Source organism: Gymnoscopelus microlampas, assembly GCF_963454915.1.
Source record: "Gymnoscopelus microlampas genome assembly, chromosome: 15".
Classification (NCBI taxonomy): Eukaryota; Metazoa; Chordata; class Actinopteri; order Myctophiformes; family Myctophidae; genus Gymnoscopelus; species Gymnoscopelus microlampas.
Window position 1 is genome coordinate 14632704 of NC_139952.1, and position 16642 is coordinate 14649345.

General features: G+C 40.4%; 1 protein-coding gene and 1 long non-coding RNA gene across 3 annotated transcripts; both read left to right on the top strand.

Annotated features, from left to right (window-relative positions):
- Window positions 1-6556: 6556 nt before the first annotated feature.
- Window positions 6557-11369, top strand: LOC311061861. 2 transcript variants are annotated; one of them, XR_014602421.1, is made up of 7 exons: window positions 6557-6775; window positions 7133-7207; window positions 8135-8213; window positions 8656-8787; window positions 9368-9439; window positions 10300-10393; window positions 11212-11369. It is a non-coding gene; the product is annotated as an uncharacterized lncRNA (long non-coding RNA). The 2 variants fall into 2 exon arrangements; XR_014602422.1 differs by having other exon boundaries at window positions 8656-8775.
- Window positions 11370-12487: 1118 nt separating this feature from the next.
- Window positions 12488-16642, top strand: rbm43 (RNA binding motif protein 43). Its single transcript, XM_084081522.1, has 3 exons — window positions 12488-13072; window positions 13561-13652; window positions 13770-16642. The coding sequence occupies exons 1-3, from the start codon at window positions 12871-12873 to the stop codon at window positions 14997-14999; spliced, it is 1524 nt and encodes a 507-aa protein (XP_083937648.1). The 5' UTR covers window positions 12488-12870; the 3' UTR covers window positions 15000-16642.

Genomic DNA, 16642 nt, shown 5'->3' on the forward strand with positions numbered 1-16642 from the left:
GCAGCAACAGCTGTAGAAGCAGGGTTGGACAGATACACAAAACTCACAGTTTGATAGATCTAACCACTTTTAGCACTGCCTGTACTACTGAGTACAGGCCTTCTAAATTGCCTTTTAGTGTGTGTGTGTGTGTGTGTGTGTGTGTGTGTGCGTGCGTGCATGCGTGCGTGCGTGCGTGCGTGCGTGCGTGCGTGCGTGCGTGCGTGCGTGCGTGCGTGTGGCTTTCCTGGGAAGACGACAGTAAATCCTCAGTGTTCATTTATTCATTAGTTCATTAGTGTTCATATACTAATGTATATTAGTAACTCTGAGATTGTACAAATGTTACCAAATGGATCCTTTTTCGGTTACATTTGTACAATCTCTGAGTTAAATTAACACGGTGGGTTTTACTGGATGTTTTTGTGTTACGGTAAGAGTGGCCCCATCAGGCACTTCAAACGTCTGCCGCACAGTTCCCAGCAGTGTCGTGTGTGATCGACTTGGACTTTACCTCCTGCTGATATACTTCCTAGGCTCAGGCTCAACTGTGTCTGGCTAATAATAGCAGCTCACCAACTGACATGTCTCCAGATGTCTGGTGTTATGTGCTTTTGTTTGGCCTCCCCCCTGACAAGCCCACACTGATCAAAGTTCACTCTGAAACAACACTTGTTTTTGAATCTGCATTCTTTTCTAAATTGGGGTGAAAAAAGGGCTCCGGGGTCATAAAATTCACCCAAAAACCTTTATATACAGAAATAATTAAACCTCAAATTATGGCGTTTTCAAACTACAACAATGTGTTGCTACCTTCAGCTTTCACCAGGAGTGAAAGCTGATATGCCAGCCATGAGTGGAGGGGGCTAGGGAATAATGTGTTTTACAGTATTATACTACCTTACCACATGATTTAGGATAGAGATAATAGAATACAGATCCAACTGACCCTGCACAACAGAACCACTTTTTCTCAATGAGAGTGGGATCACTAATGTGGAAACTTGCCCAAGGATCACTGTGTCAGATTAACTAAAGAGGAATGTAGTATTGATTCACTGATTAGCTGTTTAGTTCAGGTTGGAAAATTCCAAGCTTAAAAAATATATAAAAAAGAGGGAACTTTTGATAGACTCAACCATATCTTCATGGCTATACAGCAATAGTACCTTAAAGTTAAACTCAGCAATGACATGAATCATATCCTTTGGCCAGCATGCAAAATAACCTAATGTTCCCAATTGGAGCACAACCAGATCTGTACAGTACTGTCTTGTCTATGTCTAGCCTCCCACCCAATGTTCTTGACTAAATTTCATTTGAAGGCTTTGAATCATAATGAGAAATAAACATCATTGTGATTATCATAATAAAATCACAGTTTCTCACAAACTGATGCCCAGCTGTGTCTAAAGGCCTACTATAATCAAATTGTCTCTTACTGGAAGGTGTGTGTGTGTGTGTGTGTGTGTGTGTGTGTGTGTGTGTGTGTGTGTGTGTGTGTGTGTGTGTGTGTGTGTGTGTGTGTGTGTGTGTGTGTGTGTGTTGCAACGTGTGTGTGTGTGTGTGTGTGTGTGTGTGTGTGTGTGTGTGTGTGTGTGTGTGTGTGTGTGTGTTGGGAAGGAGCTCTGGTGGTCACAGAATGGAAATTCAAAGTTCCCATGGTTACGGCCCACTCACCTGGCCTTAGCTGTGACTTACTGGTTGAGGACAGAGCGCTAAGCAATCAGATGCCCACTTAACCTGAATCTCCTTCACTCTTTGATGGCACAGCAGGTCAAGAACAATATAACCTGGTAGGGCTATGACTTCAAATCAATATCAAGATTACTTCAAACTTTTGCCTTGATTACGATTAATGAAAGATTATTAAAAGATTGAGATAAAAAAAGGAGAAAGATGTCCATACAGTAAAGACTGAAAAAACAAACAAAACAAAAGGAACCTGTAGGATTCAGTTATATTTAATGGAAATATAGGTGGTAATGAAAACCCTAATCCATAAGCCTCCCTCCATCATTCCACGCCATGTCCTTAAATTGCATCTAAAAGGATTAAAACCCACCACAGGAAAGAAATCCCTGTTTCCATTAGCCATGCTTAATTTATTTTGTGTTTGCTCCCCTATGTACTGTAGATTAAAAAAAAAAAAAAGAAGTTTCATGTTCACTCATATGGGTGTCTGAATGGCTTGTTTCCTCCAAGACCTTCATGCCCTGCCTTCAGTTTGAACATCACCCACAGGTACTGCAATCATCTTCCAGAGCATGAGAGCAGTACGTTCTGTGCTTGCCCACCTCGCATACCCCCCCCCCCCCCCCCCCCCGCCTCAGCTTGCCTCATCACATCTATGTCACAATTAGCGCATGTCTGGTGGAGTGTTAAAGACCACAACAGTCAAATCAGACATGAGAGCTGGTTAAGCCTCCTGTACTGCAGTCTGTGTTCCAATGTGCGGCTGGAACATGTGTCGATTCTTGACTGACTAGATCCAAAAGGTAAACGCTCTTCTCTTTCACCATGTCTGTTCTCTCTAATATGCATACATACTGTATTATTTATCCTCTCTGATTAATGACAAATTTATACTCACCAAAAACAACAGATGATTTTCAATTATAAAACGTCACTATTAGAGGACAAAGTATACTATTAGCCTTTACTTGACCATACAGTACTTTTTACATTATGAGGGCCGCAATGGACAAGATGTACTTGAGTGGTGATATCAACAGTGTGGCCTATTGATGAGACCCTGGTTTGTTAGAAACAAAATTTAGCACAGATGCCTTTGATTGCATCTTTATGGTTCCCCATCAGCCTGTGCATGAGGACACTGGAGGCATCAGATTAAGTGTGAATGGCATACAGATAAAACCTCACGCCCTAATCTCAAGATATACTGCGATGATCCACTCTGCCATCATCACGTGCCAGAAAACAACCACATAAATCTTGGTTACTGTACAGCCTCGAGTCTGTCCTTTATCCACAAATCTGTGCTTCGCTCATAATAAGGAAATATAAGCTATTCGGGAAAGTTGATCCATCATTGTGTTCTTTGTCATTTTTAATGGCCTGCGGTTTGTTTAGTGTTTTATGGGACATTTATGGGACGCTATACAAATACTGAAATCACTTCCATCCTGACACAGCTGTTCAGTAAACAAGCGCAGAGCACGAGTAGTTCTACTGTACAGTAGTCATCGGCACATGCTGTGACAACAGGAAATGTTAACTCCACTTTTATTGCTTGTTAACATTTCGGACAAAAGCGTCTTTTTATGTAAGAGACTTGGAGCAATACGCTTAGATGTGGTAATACAGCTTGCTGGTTGTAAAAATAATCTTATCCTGAGTCATTTCGTTGAATCACATGTACAGTAGGTTACAAAGAATGTTGTAATGTAGAAACATGTTGCAATTTTATCAAACTAAAAACAGGACCATTTTGATCTAACTGCATTATGAACACTGACAAAGGACATTTCATAATACGAGATTCAGTTCTAGCCATGCAAATCAGTTAAGGGACGGTACGCAAAATTGTGGCATGAACATTCTGGGTCAATCCTGAAGCCGAACAAGGGCAGCGTTATGCTGAGTAATGTTGCTGATGACGGAGGTGAACCATACAGTCATGGTTGCAGGTACAGTACTGAGTGGCTCGCTTTAAATCTGTGAAGTGATAAGGCTATTATGGGGCTATTATGACGGATGTGCTCTACTGAATAAGCTGTGGCTGGTGTCACTCTCTCTCTCATGCCATTGAGAGGATGATGCCTGATGAACTGCATGGCTATGCAGGGTGAGGGGAGGATATAACTGCTCTTAAAATGGAGAGGGGATTAGAGGTTTTCTCAATTTGAGGGCAGCACTGTGCTCAGAGATTGACTCAAATCATCTATGCAAGACCTACATTTGTAAAAACACACGTATCTACTATTGCATAATTATTTGCATGGCATTCTATGCCATGCAAATGGCACAGGGAGAATTCTATTCTCCCTGTGCAGTTCTGCTAAGAAGTGTAGGGCAAGCTGAAATAAGGGCCCGTACTGACATGAGCATGACTGCTCATAAAAACACACTAGCATTATGCACATTGATAATGGTTACTTTTCACACTGTATGTTAAATATTTCTAAAACCCACACACAGACTTATACCACTTTCAGCCTGACATCCATATTTGGGGATGTCATAGGTGAAAATGTACAGCCATGTTTAAAAAAATACCAAAGAAAATAGCCGATCTACAAGCTTACAACGCATCTCAGCCGATCTATAACTTCACAATGCATCATGATATTATAGCTACTTTTACGCGACACTGTAAGTATAAAATAGGGCATAGGCCTGCATTTCTCGGGGGGTGAAATATAGAGATGAAAGGTTTCTGTCGGCCGACAGCGATGAGTTGCATTCTCCAGCTCCCCTATGATGGTCAGCTGACAGGACGGTGCCCCACACACATAGTACTTCCAAGAAAAAGAAAGATGCTTTTTTGGTGGAATTCCACATGAAATTCTCAGCTGATGATTCTGAGAATTGACAATCAAGTGCATGATCACATTCATTCAGCAGCATTCACTGTCATAACCCTAACCCTGACCAGTGACCAACACTTCTTTGGGCAGATTACATCTCTTAATCTCTTCTAGATTGGTTTCTGTCATCAGGCCAATCCTCCAACAGGTTTGATTAACTAGCCAAACCTCTTCTCTGACATCATTCCAACTAGATCAGTGAGCCCCAATTGCCCTTTGGCATAGCCACTGCTAATAGAGTGCTACGGGAATTAGGTATTTTTGTAGGCCAGCCCAGACGACCTCTGCCATGGGTTCCCATCACAGATTTCCAATGGAAATTATGCATAGGGTTTTGGATAAATAAATAAAAGCTCTGTAGCAAACAAAGGCTTATATGTGTTGTTCAACAAGACAATCTCCACAAATCAATGCACTTTCAGCGATGTGTGAACCACATAAAATTAATATAACTTTTAAAAAGAACATGAGGGCTTAAAAACTCACAGTTGAGATATTAACGGGTAAATTATGAACAAAATATTAAACATTCTTAGGCTTGTTTGTGTTAACCACTGACATTATTTTATGCAAAATCAAAAATCATAGCCTACAAAGCATTGCAAAAGCAGTGAAGGAACAAATTGCAAATTAAACATTTTAGGAATACTCTATGCTTGAAGTACTTATTTTAAAACATACTATGTCATACCATCATTAGATTTATTACACACATTAAATGTCAATTACACCCAAGATTCTAAAATGGGTTATTTATAGCTTAGATTATGAAAGCATAAAAACATGACTTGGTTTTGTACTGTTTGTGTAGTTGGTATAACCCTACAGTATAAACCAAGTTAAGCCAAGTAGACTTCAAGGTTAATCCCAGGGAATGGTTTAAATTGAATTATTTGAACAAATCTAATGATACAGTATGTTCACAGGGCACTGTCTGGCAGAGATGGGTACAATACATATGATGCTGCAAACAAAGATTAATCTGATCTACAAGACACAGACAGACATATCCCAACAGATCAGTCTGAGATACACAGTGTGCCTCATTTAAGTCTGTCCCTAGCCCAGGCCCTTTTTTGTGTTTACTAAACAAATAAAGTTCCTTAAGTCGCCAAAATCTGCAGTGGCACATAGCTAAAGGAACCACTGTTTTCTTGCAAACACAGATAGCAACCACTGTTTTCTTGCAAACACAGATAGCAACCACTGTTTTCTTGCAAACACAGATGTAGACTTTCAGGCTGGGTTATCAATCTGTATACAAACCATGGCAGCTGGTGAGACAGTCAGCATTACACAGCAGGCAAACAAAGCTAAAATTCATACAGGCTGTCTGGTGATGGTGCCGGCCATCATAGATGCCAAGGAGAGCGGCGCTTTTCTATGGGTTGTATTGTTGTGCCGAGATTTATTCTGAGTCATCAGCCACGAGTGTACTCCCCTGCATGGCACAATGACCCCCACCTCTACTAAACTGCCCCACCCACCAGCAGTTACTGGTAACCTCCCTTCTACAAAATAATTAGGGTGTTAGCTGATATTTTAAATTACTGAATTGATTTGAAATGACATAACAAAACAAAATAGGTTTTTGAGAAAAAGATCATTATTTTCTTCTTGCTTGATTTACTTATTTGATTGTGGGGAAAGTTTTATTTCATAATAAGATGTTTTGAGACATTTTGAAAAATACTATTATTGCTGACATAAAAAAAAACCTCTGTTGAATATTATTGAAGTTACTTGCATTATTTACTTACACAAATTGATAAGAACATGCAGTCAACTGTGTTGTTACTGTACAATAAATATAATGTTTTCCAAAATGGATAAGAAGTAGTTTGAAATAAAATCCAGACTTCATAATTTCAGATGCCCAAGGGTGTGAAGAACTTGATGAGCTGTACTTTACTGCCCCCTACTGTACGTAGGACTGTACCACGCAAGTGAAACATTTGACGTAATATCCGGTATAACCAGGATATATAGACACGTTTGTGAACTAAACAGTCTGTTTCGAGAATTAGGAGTGGTGACTGGTAACTCCTCGTATCTAATGCCATCTGCGTTAAATTGGTTATAATCTGAGATTGGGTTTTGAGAATTTGTCAAGCAAAGTACTGATCGTTGACAAATTTGTAATATTGTTCCGTTTAGTTTGGTAAAATGTTGTAGGCAGGCATCGAACGTTAGAAAGTAAAAGGTTCACTTGACCAACCGTGTGGTCACAGGATCAAAATGGAAAGGTATTTTTTTTTAATTATTAATCAGTGACATTAAGTATTTGTGTCTGTCTCTAAGTCTCTCTAGTCAACCTTATTTTCTGCTTTGATATATTTAGCTACATATTTGCATGCCGCAGTGCAGACAAGTAGTATGTCAAGTTCCCATGCAAGCCGTCCAGCAAGGCTGAGCCAGTCGTGGCTCTGTTCCTCTCCTGTAGTGCTTGCTAGATAGAACTGAGGCTGTTTGAGGCCTTGCTGTGTCTCAGTCATGGCAGGGTTATAGGTAAACCTCAGACAGTTTTTGTTGTTTTATGGAGCTAAACCTGTCAGAATTGCCTTATAATGTCTCAGAAGAATAATGATTTATTTCCTTTCCAGAACCCAGGTGGTGGTGATGCTAGTGGCTGCCCTACTCAGGCCTCCAGACTGACCTCTTCTGAACACTTATTACTGGTAAGTAGGCATTTAAATAACAGAAACTGACGATGCCAGTAGGTAAACAAATAAGTAAGAAATAACATACCAGTACACATGTTATAAGCAGAATTTCCTTTCTTTATGCTCTATTGTGAATTTGAGGCTTTTTTGACACATATTGAGTGTGAATGGAATCTCTACCACAATCCAGGAACTGCCTGTGATTATACGGTATCAAGCTATGAAACGGCAGCATGGATGTACTTGCTTTAGATTCTAGTATCTAATTTGATGTTGAATGTGATCTGAAAGTTGACTTATGGTGTTTTTGTTAAGTATATTCAACGTGGACATCCTGTGAGGTTACTCTCTCGCATGGCTCTGTCCTTGTGGCCTATGGGAGCGTAGCATTAATGCTGTGACGTACAGTCCCGTTCCACGACGTTGTACATCAACCTCTGTCCCCGGCTCTCGGGCCGGCGAGGACGGGCGTCCTGTATATTCCTACATCTTCCCAGAGTCCTTTGGGCCGTTACTGGGGAGCTAAACCATGCAGGACACAAACTTATTGAAATTTCTAATGATTTTATGCTTGTTGTAGTGTCTTACAGAAAACTAAGAATACTGGGTGGACTACCTAGATTTTGCAAATGTGCTTAATTGTGTCTTATATTTTGCTGTAGTTTTGTGATGTCGGTTGACGTTGGACTGGCTAGCGGTCAAGGTGCATACCACATAATATAGGCTCGAATGCAGCCTGACAGCAAGTCGCGGGTTCGATTCCCGAGCCCGACGACCTTTGCTTTGGTCTCCGTCTCGCTGTCCCAGTTTTCTGTATCTCTACTGTGTACTGTCAATAAAGGCCCAAACCCCCTGCCCCCCCCCCCCCCCAAAAAAAATTAAAGGAATGGCCATGATTTCCTTCCGACGGTTTGTCCAATTTGTTATTTCTTTTTTCTTAAGGAAATTGAAGTTTGTGGTGCCAGGAAAGCCATATTTGTTCCTGAAGAAGTTCAGTGGAAAGCAGGTCTTCATCGCACAGGTAAGTCTTCATAACACACGTTAACGTGGCCAGAGTTAAGCTTGTAGCTGAATGTTTGTTAAATGTGATCAGAAAGTTCACTTGTGCTTTTCAAGTGTATTCAACGTGGACATCCTGTGAGGTTACTCTCTCACATGGCTCTGTCCTTGTGGCCTATGGGAGCGTAGCATTAATGCTGTGACGTACAGTCCCGTTCCACGACGTTGGACAACAAGCTCTGTCCCCGACTCTCGAGCCGGTGAGGACGGGCATCCGGTATATTCCTACATCTTCCCAGAGTCCTTTGGACCGTTACTGGGGAGCTAAACCATGCAGGACACAAAATTACACAATGGATTTATGTATTCTTGGACTGTGCTGATAATCCTCGTATATTTGTGTTGATGCTGTCAGAATTGCCTTGTACAGTGTCTCAGAATAATGATGAAATGTCCTTTTCCAGAACCCAGGTGATGATGATCACTGGCTGCCACTAGCAAGCAGGCCATGAAGGTCCCTACCCACCCGGGAGTGAGTCCAGACTGACCTCTTCTGAATGCTTATGTGGGCATTTAAACACCAGGTAAACGATAAAGTAGGTTTTAACCAAATAGAATAATTCTACTTTTTAGTATCTCTTGCAATCTATATATAAGTATTTAGCAGTGACAGAAACAGTTTGATGGTAATTGTTTTGTAACTCATGTAAAACACTATTTTTTTTTTATAGTAGTGCCCAGGATTACATAGACAATTGGCACTGGGTGTAAAAAATAGGGGTAACAAAATCGTGGGATAAAAATGTAAAAAACAACAAAAAAACACAATTTCCTCTAACAAAGCTTTGAAATTAGAATGAAGGAATGAAGTCCTGGGGCATCACAGACGTATGAAATGCCTTTTTAATTTAGGTGTTCTATCATGAGAGGACTAACGTTTCGATGCATCACTAGTTGCTGTGCAAGCCGTCCAGCAAGGCTGAGCCAGTCGTGGCTCTGATCCTCTCCTGTAGTGCTTGCTAGAGAGAACTGAGGCTGTTTGAGGCCTTGCTGTGTCTCAGTCATGGCAGGGTTATAGGTAAACCTCAGACAGTTTTTGTTGTTTATGAAGTACAACCTCTGTCAGAATTGCCTTATACAATGTCTCAGAAGAATGATTGTGAATTCCCTTTCCAGAATCCAGGTGGTGATAATGCCAGTGGCTGCCCCACTCAGGCCTCCAGACTGACCATTTTTGAACACTTACTGGTATGTAGGCATTTAAACACCAGTATAACAGAAACTGATCACGGACATGTTGAATGCCTTTTTATTTAGGTGCTATATCATGACAGAGGACTAACGTTTCCGATGCCTCTTTATCAGAGTGATTAAAGCTTTGATATTACCTACTGTATGTTCAGTGATGAGCCTCTAAAGTGATGTCGAAGCCTGGGTTTATAGCTGCCTTCTCTGTTGGTACTGTGTAATGATTGTATTCACTGTCATTGCATGGTGAAACGGGTGTCAAAATTACATTTGTACTACATAAACAAATGCAAGCAAAGTTGATTTCACCCCAAAAAAAATAGCCTGGTATGTATTTTGGGGAAAATGTAATGGCTATATTCATGCCATATGTTATATTGATGAAGTTTTCTAGCGCAACAAAATGCTAGGTACATAACCAATGATGTGAGAAACGACACCAGTAGGGGAAATGGGTGGGAAAATGTACGTACCAGGACACCTTTTTATTGGCAGAAACTGCTTTGTTTACGTTGATGCCCCAAAAGCGTGAAGGCACTTTTTTTTTTGACATACAGTACTAATTGTTAATGGAATTGCACTATTTACGGTTCCTTGAACTCTTCTAGAGAGACTTCACTCAGACTAGTGGTTGGATATTATGCAAGCCTTCCAGCAAGGCTTTGCCAATAATGGCTCTGTCCTTTCCTAAGTGCTTGCTAGAGAGAGTTGGGGCAGTTTGAGGCCCTGCTGTGACTAATTCGTGGCAGGGTTATAGGTAAACCCCAGACATTTTTGTTTTAATGTTCCATGGGATGGTTTACATTGCTAATGTGTCTTGTGTCTTCCAGTATAATTTATGTAAAGCTCTTGTGTTCCAGGGGCAGTGTACTTCATCAGCTACTGCGAGGTGTCTCACAGACCGCTGTGAAACCCTGAAGTATGATGCTATATCAAAGTTATTTAAACTATGAGGTAGGTTTACTTGACATTTTGACTGAAGCTGACTAACGCATGAGGACGAATTACAATATGCTTCAACGTCGTTATACCTTTCAATCCGGCAACACATTTTGTAACATTAGTTGGTATTCAAAATTTTCAAAACAAATATTATAGATACATTTTTTTTTTTTTTTATTATTATTATTATAATTAAAATCTGAAGTTAAAAAAATGTTTTAGAATCGGCCTCAGGTCTAAATGGGTTAATAGCTTGGGAAATTGGAAAACCTTTCACAGGATGTCCGCAGACTATTAAGTCTTAAAATATATACTTTATTTTTTTTTATTCCACCCCTAACAAATGTTTATAAACATTTTACATTGGTTGATTATTTTTTTCAACCTATTGGAGAGGTCAGACCACTGACAGCCAATATGACCTTTACAGGACCAGATGATGACTAAATGGTCAGGGTGTTGTGAGTAATCTTTTAGGAACTGAGAGGTCGCCTGTTTTAGTTTTAGATATGGACAGATTGTATAAAGTTTATATGGATTGTATTGGTACACCGCTCGGTTACTGGCCAACCTGTGCATACATGGCCAGTAATGGCTATACTGTTGCAAGCCTTCCAGCAAGGCTTTGCCCATAATGGCTCAGTCCTTTCCTAAGTGCTTGCTAGAGAGAGTTGGGGCAGTTTGAGGCCCTGCTGTGACTGATTCATGGCAGGGTTATATATAAACCTCAGACAAATGATGGCAACGTTTCTGATATTGTGTCACTTCTCAATCTCCTGAAAAACTGCCAATCATTTCCTCACATCCTGCTTTTTTCTTTCTCTTTGTAGGTATCGATTGGGCTCGGAGAACTGTGCAGAGAATGGCACTCTGATTTGTAATAGCCAAATATTTGGGCTACAGTTTTGTACATTTAAAGTGCTGTTAATAATAACGTCACAAATAATTTTACTGCTTGAGTAGTTGTTAATAAAAGTGTATCCCAGTTGTGATTTTTGTAATTTTGTCTTCATTATAGTGTCACTACATCCAAATGTAGCACCCCTTTACATTAAGTGTTACAACAATACTACTTAACAGCATTCATTATTGGTCTCAAATCACCTTACTGTATGTGATCGCTTGAGGTGGCATTGGTAAGAAATACTGCTTGTACTGCTTGTATTCCTTTGGACAATTAAAGGGCCCCTTTGTATTCATACTGAGACATCCAGGTTGGACCCGTACTTTCTGTAATTAAGTGGATTATTTGAAGGTATTGATTTGTTACCAAATCAAGGTTTGATTATTTCTGTATTTGTCCTTAAATGACATGTTTGTAAGGTATGATACACTCTGTGATAATCCAAAGTACAATGAGGATACCTGTGCCCCACTCCAGCAATTCATACAATAAAGTCGATATAGGTTGTAATTGTAAACTGCTACCAGACCCCAAATAAATTATGCAGGTACAGTATGTGGTCTCAGAGTTGATTTTATAGTAACCTGCAGCAGAGGTTTCAAAAGCATTGTTGGTTCAAGCCGGTGCTGCTCAGTCCTATGTAAAATGCTGCTGTTAAAGTATCTGAAAGAATTAAGCATTTATGCAAAGAAATATCGGCACTGTTGGCTTTTTAAGTCAGCATTTCCAAAGCTTTAGCCCCACTGTAGACTGGAGTAAACTTGATTTTCCTCCGAAATTACCATTGCATTCTCAACTATGTTATCAGAGTAAATGACTGATCTGGAATTACAATTTGAGATTTTCCCGACAAGGACTGGGGATTTTAATACACTTCTTCACTACTTGTTTTGCGCATTGTTGAGCACTAGATGGCAGTATTGTTTTAAATGTAATGTTTTTCAAAGCTAGAGAGCCACAGCTGTAGATCGATTAAACTCCGTTATGATCATAAGACTTAAGAGTACTGCTTAAATAAGCATATGAATCCGAAACGTCTGTGTAGGTGGTCATACTCTGATACTCATACATTTTGTATGTGGCAATGTGAGTAGGCTGCAGTGCAGTCCTAGGATGGAATCCCCGTTTGTCACTGAACGCACATTGAGCCTAAACTTTCGCTTTCATTTTGACTGAATGTTTTGCACTGACTGGCACTTGGGTGAAGTGAGTGAACTTGATCTTAAGGTGAAGAAGGCTACGAAACGAGTAGTAGGCCATAATTTAACTTATTTTAACTTATGTGTAATCTGTAAACTAATACCCGCGTGGTTGCATTATGTATTGTTCCTGGGGATAATTGTGATAGCATATACAAGCAGTTTTCGAAACTAGCTTACTGTGGAATTTACTGTACAATTTTTCATCGATTTAATCATCCACATTGAACGGTTATAACCCCTAAACGGGTCTAAAGCGTTGACTTTAGTTTCGAAACAAGTCTACTTTCACTTTAGAGATAATTGGACTATGGATTTTGAAGCTATAGGCACCTGTGGAAATAAGAGACATTAACGTCATCACCGCACCTGCCAGACCATTTCTAATGACTACAGTGACAATGGAGAGGCAGCGAGGTATTGCTGTGGAGGTTCTTGGGGTCCCAGATATTCTGTCGGCTGACAGAATCATTGACAAGCTCACCATACATTTCCTGCGAGGACGTCATGGAGGTGGGGAGGTGCAGAGGGTGCTGTACCCCTCATACCGTCCGGGGCAGGCCTTGATCATATTTGAGGAGCCAGAAGGTAAATCTTGATTAAGACTTAACATGGTGAATGATAGTGGTGGAAAAAGTACTCAAAATGATTACTTAAGTAAAAGTATCGATACGACAATGAATAAATACTCTGTTACAAGTACAAGTGTTGTGAGCTTGTAGATCTGCTATTTTCAAACAGCTGAAGTACAAAATAGGGCTTAGTACCAACTAAGCCTTAGTTGGTATGTTTTGTCTTGATAATCAAAATCTACAAAATAACAAAATAAAGTTGTAAAATAATCATAGTGGAGTAAAAGTAGGCTACAATATTTGCCTCTGAGATGTAGTGGAGTGGAAGTAAAAGTAGGCCTACTGGAAATTGGAAATACTCCAGTAAAGTAAAAAAAATACCTCAAAATTGTAGGCTACTTAAGTACAGTACTTCAGTAAATGTACTTAGTTACTTTCCACCACTGGTGAATGATGGCTCATGCAAACCATAAATATTGTGTACTTCTACCCCCCACCACCCAGTCGCTGCCCGTGTATTGAAACATGGTTCTCATGTGATGGAGGTTGATAATCGACAATTTCCGTTAACAGTAAAACCTGTTGACATGCCAGAGGTAGGCTACTCATACTCACATACGTAGCAGATTAATTGAATCATCATTCAGTGCTCATTCAGAATGCTTTATTTGTATTTTATCATTCATTCATTCATTCGTTCATTCATTTTGCAGGTAGATATTCCAGTAGAGGCCACCCTGGATATTAGCATCTTCCCTGATAAGACAAGAGTGATGCAACTCCTCACCGCGCATGGTTTTGAGATAACTCGCACGTCCAGAGAGCAGGTGCGTGTCAAGGGCACATTTATGATGCTGACAGCCGTGAAGGCTCGCTTGGAGAAGCTTCTTACCTCACAAACCCACTCCCAGAACACCACATCCTCACCTTCATTTATCCTCAATGGCCACAATTGCTCCCCAGGGCAAATAAACAAAACCCACACTGATGGTAACTCGATGTATGCTGCTGGTAGCAGAGGCACCTTTAGCTCTCCAGCCCTGCCCATGTATGCTCTCCCATCTTATCCCACCAACTCTTCCCCTCTGGAACATCAAGCAGACAAGTCTTCAAAACAAAATCACCAGCACAGCCCCCGGGCAAGAAGTGATGCCTTTGTCATTGATGAGGATGTGTTGCGTTATGCTCAGTCCTTCAAGACAAAAGACATTGCTGTCATACTGAACAGCCATAACGTTAAGATGGACGTGTCCCCTGTGGGTACTGGCTTAAGCAATGTCATCTTGTCAGGGAGCAGTGCGAAAGCTGCAAGGGGGAAACTGCAACAACTTCTGGAGGATCTTACCAAAACACTACGCACCCAGCAGATCTGTCTGTCAGACCACAACAGCGTAACCCAGGTAAACATCAGTAAGCAAATAAAGATTTGCAAAGATGTTTATCCATCAGTAGTCATCAGTCAAACGGGGGACACAATCCGCCTCGTTGGGCCATCTCGAGATAGCTATGAGGTAATGCAGTTGCTTTTGGGAAAGCCCACCGTGCAGTTACCACCAGTACGAGCCGGGAGGACGTTAGGCCGTGGGTCAAATGGGAGGAGTAGCTCACTGTCCAGAGTGAAACTGAAGGATGACAGAGCGAGAGCTCGTGATGCTCTCTCCAACGCAACACCCGACGCACAGGGTTACCACCCATCTAAATACCAGGATGACAGAGCAGCTGTTGCTGAGCCAGACCCTCCTCTGGAAGGCAGTAGACTCCGCAGAGCAAGGAGCCACTCTGAATCCCGTGAAAAGGTCAGGGAAGAGAGGGCTGCTGATCACAGCCACAACCAAGCAAACCATGGTGATGCTTCAGCAACCAAGAAAGTGAAGGAATTTTTCCATAAAATTTCTCCTAAAGACATCAGTCAAATGATAAAGAAAACAAGAAACAAGAAATGACTGAAAGCTACTGCTGGGTTTCCGGTGCATATAAACCTTATTATATAGCATTATGGTCATATTTTGTTTTCTTTGGGGGACAATTCTAATAAAAAAAAAAAAACATTTTTGCTAATGTGATCAGTGAATGAGAATATTGGGCAATACTCTTCTCACTTAGATTGTGCTACTACCATGTATGGAAATACAGTATAACAGATCATCTAAATTATAGCCTACCCTGCCATTAACGTTTTAGGATTAAAAGTTGGCAAACATACAGTAGGTATTACATAAACCACAGTATAATTAGAATCATAATTAACACAACAAAAAATGTGTTAGAGCCACACCATGTAGAGTCACAAATGTTTTCAAAATCAGTTAACTTTTATTCAAAAGCTCAGTGCATTTTCAACATTCAAAGCTATATAGATTATTAACATAAAATACAACACTAAACATGAAAGGGGTAATAAAGCTGATCATATAAATCAAATGTACAGAATAGATATTGTAATTGCAAAATAGCATACGAAATATATTTGGGCATTAAACAGAAACATACAGTATGAGGGTATGTTCACACCAACTGCCTTTTGTGAAGAAAAGAAAAACTGTCTAGAGTACCTTTTATGCTGGAAAAAAGAAACGTGGGTCAGGGGTAGTCACACCATTGACTGAAACAGACTTCAATATAACTCTATGGAACTAAAATATAGTTTTAAACTAGTAGGTGTAGATGTGGAGGTAATACAGATTGAGCTAAATGTATTGCATACATATTTCAAACTGGAGCTGATGCGCATCCTCTGTTTGCCTTCTTGGCTGTGGGTGCTCAGCTAACCGAACATACTCAAGTGAAAAAACTTGCACCAAGGTGGAAAGAAGAAAGTAGCACTCCAAAATAAAATACATTTTCTCAGTTAAATAATTTTCTTGTAATCTGACGCGTTTCGGTTTGGCCTTCATCAGAGCAAAGAGAAATCTTTCACTTTGTAAAGTGAAATCACTTGTGTATGGCATATTTATCAACTAAAATGTATCGATCCTGTGCAGACCAGCTGCCAGAGATGAGCACGAGGTCTGTGTTTCTCCTCCCCCGCCTGTTAGCTCTGCTGCCGGGCTTGAACCGGAAACACACATGACACCTTCACATGTGTTTCCACTTTCCAGTTCAAATCGGCTGCTGAGCCAATCAAACAAAGCTATAGAAAAATGAACAGGAAACAGTTATACAGTGATGCACAGAGCCTATTATATTAGGTAATAATAGGCTGGTGGTAGTCTGGTGTGTGGGTGCCTCGTGGGTCGTGGCTGACAGCTGAGCGAGACCATCAGTTCAGACGAACATCTCTGCATTTGTGTACAGTCCTGATTGGACAGCTGATAAAAAGTGTCCAGATCATTGTTTAATTATTTTCAACTTTAAAAAGTGCACCAGAAATTGCGCTCTGATGAGTGCCTTCTAAAAGAGGCCGGTATGTGGTCGCATGTTGTTCATTTCTCTTAGGGTTTCATTTAAAAAGGTGGTGGCAAAATTATCAGTCATAAGGAGATTGAAATAGAGAATGGCATCTCAGTGCAGGAGTTTATTCTTATTGTTTATGATGTTTTGTTTATTGTGTTTTAATTTGAGACGTTTTGATTAAACATTAAAAGGA

What these genes read in the sequence shown, in the direction of transcription:
- rbm43 (XM_084081522.1), top strand. Translation starts at nt 12,871, where the DNA reads ATGACTACAGTGACAATGGAGAGGCAGCGAGGTATTGCTGTGGAGGTT. An exon ending in CATATTTGAGGAGCCAGAAG is followed by an intron (nt 13,073 to 13,560) that starts GTAAATCTTGAT and finishes CCCACCACCCAG; the next exon opens with TCGCTGCCCGTGTATTGAAA. An exon ending in AACCTGTTGACATGCCAGAG is followed by an intron (nt 13,653 to 13,769) that starts GTAGGCTACTCA and finishes TTCATTTTGCAG; the next exon opens with GTAGATATTCCAGTAGAGGC.